We start from the raw sequence: 15,925 nt of genomic DNA, 5'->3' as shown, positions 1-15,925 counted from the left end.
TATTCCATTTCCCTGAGTTTAGTCTCCCGCCGAGCTGTGCGGCAGGTCTAGCGGGCCTCGCTCTGCTCTGTTATTCCCTCCAGCACCTGCATGCAGCTGTTGTACCTGTCAGCGCGGTGCAGCGCACTGAGCTCCTGCAGCTCTCCAGACACTCGGTATTGATCCCTCTGGTCGAGCTCTGCCTCGGACAGAGATCCTATTCGACAGAAGTTGCTCACCCGGACATAACAAGTTCAGCGGACGCTGCCTTTCCAGTCCTTTATTGTGTAAGCGGTAACAATAGGGAATAACTTAGACGGAGTGGATGGATCATTTGAATGAGGCTTCGACTGGAAACTTGCTAGAGCAGTAAGTTATATTTTGGTTTTATCAGATGGAGGTTTACACTTGACCAGCTGGTAAATCGCATAGGCCTGATGGGTCTAAAGGCCTAATATAAAGCCTTTCCTGCGGTTTCGGTGTCAATCATGTATTTACAGAAAAAGTGAATATAAGTTATAAGGAAGTGTGAAGAGCCATGAATGTTTGGCTGATTTTGAGTCCCGTTCTATTCAGCACTTGCACAAATGAAGCAATACAAAAACCTAATACTAAAATATTAATATTAATATTAATTATCAATATTAATAATATAATGAGAAGAGGAAGAAACTAATAAAATCTATTACAGACATGAAACCTTTCCTATTGGTTAAATATCAGTCATTATATGTATATGTATATGTATATGTTTATATGTTTATATATATATATATATATATATATATATATATATATATACATACATACATACATATAAGTGAATATATGGCATCTGTCTATGTAAATGTCTATACACACACACACAGACACACACACATATATATATATATATATATATATATATATATATATATATATATATATATATATATAGAGAGAGAGAGAGAGAGAGAGAGAGAGAGAGAGAGAGAGAGAGAGAGAGAGAGAGAGACAACATCATAGACATACTATATACTCTTCCTTTGAACTGGTTAATCATTCATTAATAAAAAGTGAGCATGACCACTTATTTTGCCTTGATTTAATAACGTAGAGAGGACCGCCGGTTCCAGGTTTTTTCATTGGAGTTTTAGCATTATTCTCAAGCTACATATTTCGTGTGAAACAGCCTAACTATAAATACTGTACATGTTGGGAGACACAGAGCTCTGCCATTCCCAGCCCCACATCCCCATCTTTTGTTCAGCTACTTGTTATGTGCCTGTTTTCAGATCTTTGTTTTTCTGGGTTGAAACAAAGAAACTCTGACTCTAAAATCTGGACTCATTTTAAAGCCCCCTCAGCCCACCCAGTCTCCTTAAGAGAGCAAAGACCAAGCGCTGTAATCCCGTGTCGTACTGGAGTAATAATCACTGTCATACTCCATAACTGACTGTCCGTGTGGAGCTGCAGTGGCAGGGCCAGTCCGATTTTAATGTGCTGCTCCTGCACAATTTTTCGGTCACTTGACTCCTTGTTAACTGAAGGGCGAGAGAGAAGGCTAATGTCACGCGCAGACAGAGCGTCCACGGCGCTGCTGCTGAACGCAGAGACAGGTATTCAGAGCCAAATGAAGGTAGGACTTTGGAAAGGCGCTAACAGAGATGATGTGTCACTGAGAGGTCCTCATATACAAGTTTATCTTTTTTATTCATTATATTTTTAATCAACTCTATTAGGAGCGTAATGTGGAAATAGTAGCTCGGAAAAAAGACCTACGCATCAGGCCTCCTACACCAACTGATATCAACTGATGTCGGAAGTATTCCACGTCCATTCGCCGATAGCAGAACACGTGAGCGCCAGCAACAATAAACTAATTAGGCTGAAAACAGCCAGCTGCCTACGGGACGAGCTTCAGCTTCCCAAAACAGCCCAAAAATAGCATGATGATGATGATGATTATTATTATTACTATTAATATGATTATTATTATTATTATTATTATTACTATTATTATTAGCTGAGTTACTAAAATCCTAATTACTCTTTTTTCCCGTTTGGAGTGTCATGTGTTAGGCTGGAGGCCACGAGCAGCGCATCCACTCCATTATTTCTGCTCTACGCGCGCGACCCAAACACCTGGAAGAGTGATCATCACCACCTCCAGCGGCTGGCCACTGCTGCCTGCCCTGCAACTACACTCAGCTCTCAGCTTTACTCACCACGCTGTGAGAGTCTGCGCTGATCAGGAATTGCTCATTAGAACCTGAGATTAAGCTGGAACACATGTATTAAATCCAGTTTGCCAGCAGGCCAGAATTTCTCTAGCTTCCTGTCTGACAGAGAAAGATGTTTAAAGAATACAACAGCACACACTTCTGCATGACGTCAGGTATCACAAACACGACTGAAGCTCTCTGTTGATACTGAAAAGGTCCTGCCTTGAATCAAATGTGTGCACCGGCTGAACGCGCACAAAATACAGCGCAGTTCTATGAAAGTAAATACGATGAAAGCACATCAGCTGAGTTGGTGAGATCTACTTCATTCATGCAAACATTTTACGCGTTTGAATCCGAGTCCATTCAAAGCAGCGCGTTCTCAGTGCGCGGCACCGTGTAATGTAATACAAAAATCAATAAGAATGAGTGAAATAAGTGGTTCAAAACCCACAAAGTAAAATAAACTTTAAAACATGAAAATACAAATGATTAAACACTTAAACGTCCTTCCACCGATTTGTTAGGGGAGTTATAAGTGTAAAATAGCCGCATGCTAACAAATTCAACGCAACATTCAGCTGTCCTCGTGACAGCGAAAGGGATTCACTTTGTTCATTTCATATCAGTAAATAGGAAAGAAAAACAAGCGCACACTCGAAAAATCACCCTTTTTCTGCTCCTGTTTTCACACAGTTTTAGTTAAAAGTAACAAAAGTGCGTTGTCACTACTCGCCTATGTTTTGAGAGTGTGTGGAAGTAATTAAGAAGTCTATAATGAATGAATAAATAAATAAATAAACAAACAAACAAACAAACAAATAAATAAATTAACTTTGTTAAATGAACGCCTGTGTCCATGCTGAGCTCGACATCAGTGGCTGAGTGAATTCAGCATTGGGGAATTTGCTGTTATTGGACTGAGAAATAAGGACACGAGGTACGTCAAGGCTGATCTGGGTGGCATGTCGTCGCTAGACGAAGCGAATAATTCCGCACAAACACTTTACCTCCTCTCCTCTTTAAAGGTGCGAATCAGCGCAACAACACTACAGAAGTGCGCTCCGCCGAGTTACCCGGACTGCAGCGGTTTAAAAGCAGAGATTACTAAGTGATTTTTAAACTGGGGGTGGGGGTGGGGGTGGGGGTGGGGGTGGGGGGGCGATTATAAACGATAAAGCATCGAAGACAGATTTGTTTTCCGGGAAATCAGAGGGCCGACTTTGGGTCTTCTTCTGGGGTAGAGCACCACACCCAGTTTAATTAGCAAAGCGATAAAAGTCCTTACTGTGGCTAAACGTGTGGCTGACCTGTCACATAATCTGCAGGCGCGCCATCCGCGCGTGCTCGCCCATCTGTTTTTATTCACTTAGAGCTCAGGGAGTAAAATGCACAGACACACACACACACACGGGTCTTGTCTAAGTAAAGGCCTGAGACGTCGAAAGAGAGAGAGAGAGAGAGAGAGAGAGAGAGAGAGAGAGAGAGAAAGAGAAAGAGAGGGCCTGCATTTCCGGCACCCGCGTCCATTCAGCAGAAGCTCCACCAGCGCGTTCATTAGGAGGAGCGAGTTGACACAAGGTAAAGACGAGGCGGAGGCGCCGTTGTGTGGGCGCGCGGAGAGCCCTCATTAAATGTCGCTAACGGGCCGTGCACATGCCCTGATTGGACAGCTCCCGCGGGATGCCCACTTAATGAGACCACACAAAAAAAGAGAGACAAAACCTTCAGGGTCCAATACGGTGCGCTTTACCAAAATGGCTAAAACGTTTGTCATCGACAAGAGCGGAAGTTCGGAAACGGGCCGAGAGCGATAAGGCACGTGAAACCGTTACGTTTCAGCAGACAAAATTACTATGGAAGCAGATACCTGATCACGTGACTGTCGTCATATTGAAATTGCGCAATGTTAGTCTCACTGAGAGTGAAAGATGCACATTTGCAGTGCAGTGTTTACAGTTCGCTTCTGCACAGCAAACATGCCTGAATTATTAAAATAGTCAACTACCGAGAGTGATGCCAGTGAGGTTTAAACATTGGAGATGAACGCGCTCTGTGGAAAGGGAGGTCAAAATAAAGGCTTCTTAATTCTAATTAGGATGTAATTGAGATCCACTTTTTGCGCGCGCCTGATATATTTCATGAAAGGATTTTTGCCAGCTGACTTCGGTCGGCGCAGGTGCCTCGGCAGAGGGTCAAAAAATACTACAACTGCGCAAATTTGCGCTCGTGCAAGAATTCAAGGCCAAAGGAAGCGAGGCTGCGATCAGAGAGAAAGGGACATTTGCGCCCCATCCCGACCACCCAGCCGAGCTGCAGGCTGGATGGGGGAAATTTATGGAGAGGAGAGGAGCGGACAACCCCAGCCACACGCGCTCAGCTCGGGTTTGCTTTGAGCTCCGGCAGACTTCACTGACCAATTCCTCATAAACGGACATTATTCCCGTCGATCATATGCAAATTCTGTATGTCAGCAACTTACAGGCTGTGGAAGTGGTGTCCACTCTCGGTGCGCGGGACGGACCGAACTGCGTCCATCACGGGTCCGTTTAGAGAAACTTGCCGTACAGTGAACAAAAACTGCAGTGAGCAAACAGCAAGAGACGCTTAGCTGGAAGAAAAGACAAAAAGTACAAAAGTGTGGGTGGGGGGGCGAGAAAGAGAAAGAGAAAGAGAGAGAGAGGGAGAGAGGATGATAAAAAAGAAGAAAAGAAGAGAGGAAATGAAAACATGCAGAAAGTGAAATAAGTTTTACAGACCACGTGCGGCTCAGTTGGAGAGACGTGGAAATAAAGCTCTTCGCAGCGCCGATTGAAGTGATGGTGGTCCCACTGCCCACTGCGTCGTTCCCGCCCCAATCAGACAAAATCAAATGACCTATAACAACAAAACAAACCCACAAGTTTTAAAAGTAGAGATCTCCATTCTTCCACGTCTGCTCCACGCGCCGAAGAGCGAGCGCAAATCCCGCAGCTTTAAACGTGATGATAAAAGACTAGGCGAGTTTTGAATAGAGGGCTAAGCCAGATGTAGCCAACTTTCCTTACCTTTTTTTCCAGCCAGCCCGACTCGCCCGTCTCACACCGTGACGACACACGTGTTCGAGATGCTCAGCGAGAAGCGCAGAGAGAAGCGCGCGTGAGAGTAAGTTTTGAGCGCGCGGGTTCACTCCACCCCAAAAAAAAAAACATCCATGGCCAGGTTGAGCTTAAGGGATACATCTAGAGTAAATCGCGCTGGTATTGTGATGTGAGGCGGCGTGGAATTAAATAAACAGAGAGGGAGCTAATGGCTGGGCCGTATTGAGGGAGCTCGTCCCCCGCTGCTTATCGCAAAGACAGGAGCGGGGGAAGCTCGGGGATAAACAGACAATTAGCCCAGGTGAATAAACCCGTTTGGGAGGGAGAAGGTGTTAATTACACGCTCAACGTAAACAAAGGCCGTGTTAAATAAAGTGATTTAGCAGGGGCTTCTGCGCGCAGTCTCACTTCTTGACGATTTCCATGGGCAGTTTTCCAAATCATGTAAAAAAGTAAGGCAAAAAGACCAAGCGGACGCGTGAGGTGGTCGTGTTCAGCACCTGCAGGAGCGAAGCAAAAGCAGTGAGCGCGTGCATACACATATACATTAATCAATGGTCAGTGGTCAGCGGTCAGCATTTCATCTCGGCAATCCAGGCTTTTCCAATATAGTGGCACTTGGAATTGCTTCACTGGAAGTTTCGTTCTGAAGGGGAAAGCGAGCAGGTTTGGTGCACGAGAGGACAAGCTGAACCTCCACATCACATCTGTGGGAACCAAAGAACAAAACCCGATAAGAGCGGAGATCAAGTTGTCAGACTGCAAATGTCGTTAAAGCACAAACACGTACGCGTTGGGTTCTCTAATCCCGTCGCTGTGCAGCTCCCAAAAAAAAAAAAAAAAAAGCAGGATGTCGTGGAATGCAAAACTGAAAACGAAAAATAAAAGGCGTTTTGAATTCCTGCATGAGTCTTAGCAAAAGGCAGCTTAAGGTAATTATGTCAGCTTTAGCGCGGCAGATAAGCCGAAGTCTAAGATTCTGCGTCTCACCTCGCCTAATGCACACACTCCCACAATGCGACTATTGTTCATAATCGAGTGAACGCGTAAAAATCTTAACGCCGGTTAAATAGAATGCAGTTGAGAGGCCAGTGCAAGCCCTGAAACCCATACCAGCACCCAAGCCTCGTGACAGGTAGGGATGTGGTCCCAAGCATGCACCCCGCTTCCAAAAGAGTAGAGCGCAGGAACAGCTATGAGCACTGAAACAAAGTTACAGTAAGAGGAGGCGTCCATGGAGCCGCGTTTAATGAAGTACGTGCCCTTATTGGCCTTTAAAACGCTTCTAACCACACCAGGGTTTAGTGTTTGGCCTCTGAGTTTAAGCGCATCAGCGGAGGGATGCTGAGCCAGCAGCAGCAGCAGCAGCAGCAGCAGCAGCAGTCCACGCTGGATGTGCGCGGAAGACAGCCAAAGCCTGGTCAGGACAAATGTCAAAGTCTACTTTTTTGTGGACTTCACAGAGAGAGGAATCACCACGTTTAGCCTAAAGAAAAACGCACAGGGAGAAAAAACAGAAAAGCTCGTTAGAAAGCGCTGGACACACTCCTGACGAATGTATAGGTGTATGTATATATGCTCGTCTATGGAGAGTGTGAACCGCGTTGCAGACTCCGTTTCAAGCCCTTCATTTAAATGTGGATTCCGTCTCCATGGCTGTCACCCCGAGCCCCCACCCCTGCCTTCTCTTTACTACATATCTTCTTTAGCTTTAACGAGTCTCGTTAAGATCGCAATAATATTCCACCCACTAATTGCTCATTCCATTCAACAAATAGGCGAGCCTTGGCTTCGGCTTCGCGCGAGTCCGCGGAGGGAGGGTATAGCAGCGAGAAAGGGAGGGAGGGAGGGTAGGAGGGAGGATGGTGGTGAGATTGCAGTTCCCGATAACCCCCCGTGCGTGCAGCAGAAGTGGTGAAAGCCTCTACGTACTGGCTAATGATTGGCACGCTTGACAGTGATTGGCAGGGCTGCCATGACAACCCTACAACGACACCAAGGAGACCAATAGAAAAGCGAAACAAAATATTTCAATGCTACACTCACGGCGGATTTTAGGGGGAGATATTATGAGGCTTGGTGTCATTAGGCGATAGCTATTGAATCATTCAATCTGCACTTCGGCGTTCCTCTTTTTTTTTCTTCGATAATTTTCTTTCTCTCTCAGGTCATTTCCATGGTTTTCAGATCGCCTTTAGAGCTTTATCCCTCCCATTTCTTCCTGCCAAACTTCGCTGATCGCCCCCTGCTCCTGGCGAACAGCGCGCCCAGCGCCAGGTCTCCCGAAGACTTGTCCATGTTTCAGCTACCGACCCTCAACTTCTCCGCGGAGCAGGTGGCGAGCGTCTGCGAGACGCTGGAGGAGACCGGCGACATCGAGCGGCTCGGGCGCTTCCTCTGGTCGCTGCCCGTGGCGCCGGGCGCATGCGAGGCCATCAACAAGCACGAGTCCATCCTCCGCGCGCGGGCCGTGGTCGCCTTCCACACGGGCAACTTCCGCGACCTCTACCACATCCTGGAGAACCACAAGTTCACCAAGGAGTCGCACGGCAAGCTACAGGCGATGTGGCTCGAGGCGCACTACCAGGAGGCCGAGAAGCTGCGCGGGCGCCCGCTCGGGCCGGTCGACAAGTACCGCGTGCGGAAGAAGTTCCCGCTCCCTCGAACCATCTGGGACGGCGAGCAGAAGACGCATTGTTTCAAGGAGCGGACGCGCAGCCTCTTGCGGGAGTGGTACCTACAGGACCCGTACCCAAACCCCAGCAAGAAAAGGGAACTGGCGCAAGCCACTGGACTCACTCCTACACAAGTGGGGAATTGGTTTAAAAACCGGAGGCAAAGAGACAGAGCGGCGGCAGCGAAAAACAGGTGAGCCCTTCAGAGCTTTGGGGGCTTTTTTGGGGGGAGCGGGGGAGCTGAGAGATTAAAAGAAGACAAGCTGGAATTCCCAAATGGCCCAAGAGCGGTGTAAAAATGCCGGCGCTAACCTGGTCAGAATCGAGCAGGCTGGACTGAAAGGTGTGCAAACAGAAAAGCTAGAGCGAGGTCAGCTCGGAGACGTTTGGGGTTTGTTTGTTTGCTTGTATTCCGTCGATTATTATATCTAAAAAGTGACAGATGCTCAGAGAAAGGGATGCCATGATTGTTTTAAATTAGCAGCTTGTTCATTTCCCAGTCATTCAGCCTCGGACTGAAACATTTGATCAGCCTGGACGGCGAATGTCTGGTCGTGTTTACGTGCAGCTGATACACTATAAGCGATCTGCAGGCACAATTTATAGCCATATCTATTAACAACACCTATTCTGCGTGTCACCGTGTTTGTAGCTTTACGTTAACGTGGTCCAAAAAAAATTCTACAAAGCACCGAGACATTGTTGTAGCAATGCGATGCTAGCATTCATATTCATATCAGCCACTTTTAGGCTTTAAATATTATTAGACTTTTCATGTGTAAAACAGGTTCCGCCGTCAAATGCTGCAGAGTAGCACACTATTACACATTTCACTCCATCCTCAAGACTAGTACTAATGTAATAACGTGTTATTCAGTGGAGAAAAGTTTAGCTTCTCGTGCTTGCCTGATTTTCTCCCAAACTATTTTTTTTGCAATGGCAGTAACTGCAGATGTGGCTTCTAACAATTGTTAAGTCTTGAGGAATCCAGTTGATTCCAGCTCAGTCTTGCTCAAAGTGTGTGCGGCGTATTTTTCATGTGATAAAAACTGATTAAGCAGGGCGAAAAGAAAAGTAGCTCTACTTGCTTAAGAGCCATTAGCTGTTTTGCTAACAGAGCAAGTCAACAAAGCGCTCAAATCAAAGTGACAAAGTGAATCATTTCAGTTTACATTGAGGTCCGTGTCGTTTATGTGAGTATAGATTGTGGTATTGTGAAAAAAAATCAAAACAACAACAACACATAGCCATTGTGTGACGTCATTACAGGCTACAAACAGCTTAAACAGTTTGGTATTTTTTTGTTTACAAAGCTTGGCGGAGCAACTCTCGTAGCGATATGCTAAAGGTTTGCTAGTAGAACATGTTGGTGATGGACCAATGAGCGTTTTATGTCATTTCTGGTCAAGTGGGGATAACGCAGTCGGGCTACCGAGCACGGTTTACAGGGTAGGCCCGTTTCAGACACGAGCGTTTTGGGCGTCCAAGCCACTGTAACGTCAAGCTGGAGTCAACTTCGCGGTCAGAGCGCTAAAGCGACGCGCAGCTGTACTAATTCCAGTGATTCCAGTTCTCTAACTTTCTTTGTTTTTATCGTCCTCCAGGCTCCAGCACCAAGCAATAGGTCAGAACGGCATGCGCTCTCTGTCGGAGGCCGGCTGCACCCCCCACAGCTCGGCAGAGTCTCCATCCACCGCGGCCAGCCCCACCACCAGTGTGTCCAGCATGACGGAGCGCGTGGACACGGCCACGTCCATTCTCTCAGTAACGTCGAGTGACTCCGAGTGCGACGTATGATACGCAGAGAGAGAGAGAAAGAGAGATATTTTGCAGGGAATACGGACCTGAACAAACATTATAAAAATATCGGGGAAGATAAAAAAGGACCAACTGATAATTATTGAGAAAAAAAAGAAAAGAAAAAAAAGAAAAGCACGTCTTTTTTTCAAGCGCTTTCAATGGACCCCACGCCTTTCCCTACCCCCATCACATGCATGATATATCAATAGCTTTTTTTAATTTCTATTTTTTTTAATACGAAGGAAAAAAGCCCTTCTCTCGATGTTTTTGCCAGGACCACCGAGAAGAGGGAATTACCAGAATCCGGTGTCCATCGCCTCTTTTTTGTTTGATTTTATTTGTTTTGTTTATTTTTATTTTTATTTTTATTTTTATTTGTATTTTTGTCCGAGTGATGACGCGCAGCCAGGATGCAATCCTATTTTCCTTTTTATGTTCATCAGACAATCATTTGAGTCGTAAGCACCTTTTTTTACTACACTTCTGTCACTGCCTGTGTGGGGTACTGGTCAAAAAAAATGTGGAACTGAATCGTTATGACTGTATCAGATTTTTATTTTTATTTCGAGATTTTATATTGAATTATGTATATCTTAAATGATGCGATCATTCTCCCAGTCTGTAATATATGTGTAGAAATATGCCTGTATATAATATTGCTCTACGTCTCCATTGTCTTTTCTATCCCTGTTCACTTTTCTTGACTTGGTGTTCATAAACTATTTGTCAAAGCGTAACTATGAAGTGCTCTAGGCGTTTGGTTTCTCTGTTTTTTTTTTTTTATACCTTGGAAAAACTTTACGACCAGTCGAGGTTTATGCAAAAGAAAGGCAACTAAAAAAAGAAAAAGAAAGTAAACATTGGGATATGATCTACTGATCCAGCCAATTTCGTGTTTAGCTTCGAGCGCTTATTCTTCAATGTTACTTTCTTGCGTGTTTATGTTAATGTATACAATTTCTAAGCTAAAAAATACAGTATTTCATTTTGGTATAAAACTGCATCAAGTCTTTCATTTCGCCGGGTTGTGTTCAGGGCCTTAGTGCTGACATTCTGGCTCATTATTTGGAGCAGCACCTCTGACACACAGGCTGTATATCTTAACTTCTACACCAGTGGACGGAAGAGCTCGGAGATGTGCTGTGAAATAGTAACCGTGAAGCTCTTTTTTAAGACACGAAGCTCGCTCTCCTTTTGCCTGTAGTCACTAATGAATACAAAAATTAAGTAAACGCGCCATTAAATGGACTAATTATCAAGGACTCCTCCCTTGGCCCAATCTTCCATTGTGGCCATACTGAAAGGGCTTTTCATTCAAAAGCGAGAAGTAGTGCTGGGAGAAAAGCGTTCCCCGGGCCTTCCGCCCACAGACAGCTCAATTCACACAACAACTTTTCATATCGACCAGTAAGGACACTTGCAAAAAAGGGGGAAAAAGTGCTTAGTGGGATACAGTTAGCTTTCTCTGAAAAATAAAATAAACGGAGTTCAAATTAAGTAGCAACAAGAAAATGACAAAAACAATAAAAGATAAACGATGGTAATGATGTTAATAAACACGTCGCGATTCGCAGCAACACAAGACACAGTTAAGAGTTTTTGCCCAACTTTTAAAATTAGATCCAAACATTTCAACAATTATATTAGCTTGTCCACAATTATTGTATCTGTCTATGTGCGGAGAGTTTGGCTGTAGCAAATTAGTCCAACATAAACTGCCAGCCATTTTTCCTCCTCTTGCTTTTGTTTGTATTTTATTTTATTTTTTTCGTAAATTGTGTGTTCATCTTTTTGAGCCATGGCAACAGCGTCGTTTCTCGAATATTCCAAACGTTCAGTCATCAGTTAATGAAAAGAGGAGAATAGTTTGCTTTATTTATAATAAACGTGCATCTTCTCTCTGCGCGAGTGAAAGAGCGAGACAGAATTTTTCAGTAAGATTTTTTTGGTTTTGCAAATTTTATTTTATTTTATTTTTTTACCGTTTTCATTCGTGCAAATTGGTACTAAAATCTAGAACGCGTTCAACACATTACTCCAGATTATATCGTGCTAATCATTAAGAAATTGCACAAAATATGTCTTTGATCGGTGCCTGAATCTGCGTCTGAGCTCTCCTCTCTGAGGTCCATCTGCAGAGGACAGATAGGCCTATCACCAAGGCACTCAGCCATCGCTGATCCCTATCTTCGCCAACCTCTCGGTCTACATTAGTTTTCTTGGTGTATTAAAACTTAATCGAGCGCAGAGTGATTTTAGTCAATAACCAATAGAACCTATTAGGCTAAACAAATAGTAAACTACTGTCATCCACTCGGGGGTAGTTTACCAAGCAGCAGCGTTCTGGACTATGGACGTTAATGAGATAACAAACTATCCCAAATTCAGTTTTGCCACAGGTTATTTTTTTCTGCAACACAGGCCTTTTTCCCAGACAGCTAACTGAACGTCAGCGGTTCCAAAAACAGGCCAAAAAAATCTCCTGCTACATGCAGTATCTCTCAACAGCTCGTCTGAAGGTCTAAAATAAAAACATACGCCGGGCATCCCAGTGAACAGGGCAAAAGAGGCGGCGCTGGCGCGTGACCGAGCACGGAAAGATTGAACCTGACGCGAATATGAGACAAGTGGAACAACAATAGTGCACTATGTTGCTCCCCCAATCCGCGAGCCGCGACTGCGCGTATCATCAATAGTGCGTGTGGCAGAATAGATTATTTGTCCTGTTCCCATAACCTTACCCGCACAGAGACCGGCGAGCCCAATTGGCCTGCGGACTGCAGCGAGAAAAGACCGCGCTGCCCTGTTTCTTTTCTCTGAATCCGTCGGTTAACTGAATCCAGCTCGGCTATTCGTGTGTATTCATGCAGTCCTGAATGAGCCCCGGCTCCCCCTGACCCGGATTGAAGGCGCGGAGGTGCGGAGGCAGAGCAGCTACTTTTGCCAAAAACAGACCACCGAACACACGGAATGGACAGGAAAAGGGAGGCTGAGGGCTCCGGGGTCGTACTCACAGTTACGCATGTGGCAGGACAGTCTGAGCTCCGAAATTAAAGGTTACAAACAAAATTATGCAAGTCAGGAGAGCTGGAGCTGAGCTGCAGTTGAAACTGGAGTAACTGAATTGAAGTTGGTTAAAGTCAAACACATGAACTGCGGATAAAGCCACGGTTCCAATGAGAAAACGTCACCATTATTCGGTCCGAATAACCAGAATAATCAATGTTTTTATAGCGAATCGCTGCAAATTCTTCTCTGTGTGTCTGTCTATCTATCTATCTATCTATCTATCTATCTATCTATCTATCTATCTATCTATCTATCTATCTATCTATCTATCTATCAAACGTGTCAACAAACTATGGAAAACGTAACACAAACGTCATGTTTCATTTTCCTCTTTGGGGCAGAATTGCACTAACATAACATATTTGAATAATGTAAATCCAAAGCCCTTTCACTTGGCCGTTGCAGTATGGAAACTTTACCCAGGATTCACTGTTTCCTTAGGGATGTTTCATTATGGATATTACCGTTACAGTAGCGAAACGCACTCAGTCCGCATAAACATAAAGATGCTGCTTCATTATGGATGTTAGTCTCTCAGCAGGGACACTCTCCGAGCACTCTTTCTACATAAACACGCCGTTTCATTATGGATATTTCCAAAAGATGCATCTTTGGTCTGTCCTGTCACCGTTTATGTGGGACGGGGGCACACGCGCTCGCGCGCGCACATTTGTGACACACATATGAGGCGATATGATGGCAGGGTTGGGGAGCAGGTCTTCAGAGCTACATGAGAGCTGGATTTGTTAGACAGAAGTAAAGCTGGGGAGCTGAGGGCTCTCCCGCCGTGACCCCTCCACCGAGCTGCGCGCGATGATGGGCTTTCTTAAAGAGGGAGCGATTAAAAAAACTGAAGGTGGCGCGTCTGAAGGTGTGTGATACAGGATCAGTGAGCTATAGGCGCCCGTCTCAGACTCCACTCAGAACCTCTGGGATCCAGTGAGAAGCAGTGTTTCCAACTCAGTAGTGTCCGGATATTCCACACAGGGCAATCGATTCACACACACACACACACACACACACACACACACACATTCCCCAACTCTCACCAGACAAACTTTAGCTCCTTCGCCATCTAACACATAAACACATAGTTAGTCCCCCCCTTCTCTCTCTCTCTCTCTCTCTCACACACACACACACACACATACACACATAGAGGAGGGGCACTGATCTCGCGCCTCTTGCGCATATAGCGTGCAGACAGGCAGCTTAAACGTTGTGAGCACCTGTGTTTTCAATAGCTATTCACGTGCTAATTTTGCTAACTCAACACTGTGTAGCTGATAACAGCACAGCGCATATAAACAGATTATATTTAAGCCAAATATTTATTTTAAGTTTAATAATTTGTTTAAACGCAATAAAAAAAACAACAAAATAAAATATGAACTGTTATTTACTTATACTTATTAACAGTAAATACAGTTTAACACTGACAGAGGAATGCTGAACATTGTTAAAAATGATCACCCTATAATAATAATAATATTAATAACAACAACAATAACAACAACAACAACAACAATAACAATAACACTGTCGTGTCTATGCTGTGTAAAAGTACATAAACTCGTCTTACGAGACAAAGAAGCACAACAACAACAATAAAATAAGAATAAAACAACAACAACAACAACAATAATAATAATATTAATAATAATGATGATGATGATGATCACCGAGTCATATCCATTCATGTTAATATAAATACACATTATTTTTGACTTCTGTATGTTGCCATGTTCTCCGATATAAACGAGCTCAGATTTAATAAAGCGGTTAAATAGTATCAGTGGGCCCTTTTTTTAACGAGACGTTCTTCATTGGAACTGAACATCTCCAAAGAAAATTCAGCCAAACGTGTCCGTTTCTTCATAACTGCGCTGCTTAAACCGAGGTCAGCTCGAAAACCCAAACTGCTACCATTCCTGTTAACCCAAACCAGCACAGCTGATTAAACATGCTCGTCAGCTGTAGCGCAGCTTTTCGAGCGTCTGCAGCAGAGTGGAAACTCCAGAGAACAACAATTATTTTCGGCAATAGGCCGGGAATAGGGTGGAATGGACAATGTCATGGGTGAGAGAGGGAGAGGGAGAGAGAGAGAGAGAGAGAGAGGTTTGGTCTCATAGTGTGCGAACAAAACGCTGGGCTGGGCGGGTTGAACCGTGCGCCACTGGGCCTCCTCAGCTCGGCCTCCTCAATTAGCAGCGCTCCTGCAGGAGCCCCGCTGCGAGGCCTGCTCGCCCCCTCCCGGGCAACACAGCCCTCAGGACCCCCGCAGCCACCCCGCTCAACAATCAGCAAACCATTTACAAATTGACTCGTTCTGTAAATAATCTTTGACGCTCTAACAAAGACGCCATTCGAGAGGAGTTTATTAGCAAGAAACCATTTAAACAGATGTCTTGTTTTTTCCTGCTTTAGCGTCGGGCTCCATTGTGGGGCTGGCTCTCCATTTGCGAGCGCTTAAAGTGGTTGGTATGGAGAGGCCACACACCCAAGAGTCGCTCAACCGAGCGCGGATTTGGAGCGACAGTGTAGCCTTCAGCTGAAGTCAGAGACCACTCCTCCGAACTCTAACGGTGCGGAGACACCGGGTTTTAACGCTGATTTCACTCAGGCCTTTTAGTCTTAACCAGCAAACTGCGCTCAAACGGCAACAATAATAACAATAACGTTAACAATAATAACACGGTTAGTAACGATAATAATAATACAATCGTTATTAACGATAATAATAATAACATTGTTGTTATGTTGTTGGAGTAAACAACAATAAAATAGCAGCAAGAACAAAGCAACAATAATAATAAGTCACTGTAATAATCACTATTAATAGTAATGATCAGTATAACAACAATAAACAGCAGTAAAAACAACAGTAACAATAACAACCACATTATTATTATTATTATTATTATTATTATTATTATTATTATCAGTGTTGTTGTTTGTTTGTTGTCATATTCCTAGAAATCGTAATTCTTTTGTAATCGTATTCGACTCAAATGACCTACATGACGCGCTGATTGTGTATTATTATATATTTAAATATATTATATAATTATTTGTTAAATATTAAATGTTAATATTTAATAAATATTAAATAATATTA

The 15,925-nt window shown here is 44.2% G+C and overlaps 1 protein-coding gene and 1 long non-coding RNA gene across 3 annotated transcripts; one reads left to right on the top strand and one right to left on the bottom strand.

Moving 5' to 3' along the window:
• Positions 1 to 3,414: 3,414 nt before the first annotated feature.
• Positions 3,415 to 6,490, bottom strand: LOC119263466. Of its 2 annotated transcripts, none has more exons than XR_005130288.1 (3): positions 6,054 to 6,490; positions 5,231 to 5,970; positions 3,415 to 5,060 (listed from the first exon to the last, which is right to left on the bottom strand). It is a non-coding gene; the product is annotated as an uncharacterized LOC119263466 (long non-coding RNA). The 2 variants fall into 2 exon arrangements; XR_005130287.1 differs by having other exon boundaries at positions 3,415 to 4,794; positions 4,943 to 5,060; positions 5,231 to 6,061.
• Positions 6,491 to 7,293: 803 nt separating this feature from the next.
• Positions 7,294 to 10,736, top strand: six3a (SIX homeobox 3a). The gene is made up of 2 exons (XM_017690405.2): positions 7,294 to 8,131; positions 9,543 to 10,736. Exons 1-2 carry the CDS (start codon positions 7,440 to 7,442, stop codon positions 9,733 to 9,735), a joined length of 885 nt encoding a protein of 294 aa, XP_017545894.1. The 5' UTR covers positions 7,294 to 7,439; the 3' UTR covers positions 9,736 to 10,736.
• Positions 10,737 to 15,925: the final 5,189 nt, after the last annotated feature.

The sequence above is a fragment of the Pygocentrus nattereri genome, chromosome 5 (assembly GCF_015220715.1).
Source record: "Pygocentrus nattereri isolate fPygNat1 chromosome 5, fPygNat1.pri, whole genome shotgun sequence".
Lineage (NCBI taxonomy): Eukaryota > Metazoa > Chordata > Actinopteri > Characiformes > Serrasalmidae > Pygocentrus > Pygocentrus nattereri.
The sequence above is the reverse complement of the archived record's forward strand: the minus strand, read 5'-3'. Positions and strand labels throughout refer to the sequence as shown.

Coding starts and splice junctions, on each gene's coding strand:
- six3a (XM_017690405.2), top strand. CDS start 7,440: ATGGTTTTCAGATCGCCTTTAGAGCTTTATCCCTCCCATTTCTTCCTG. Junction 8,132..9,542: donor GCGGCGGCAGCGAAAAACAG/GTGAGCCCTTCA, acceptor ATCGTCCTCCAG/GCTCCAGCACCAAGCAATAG.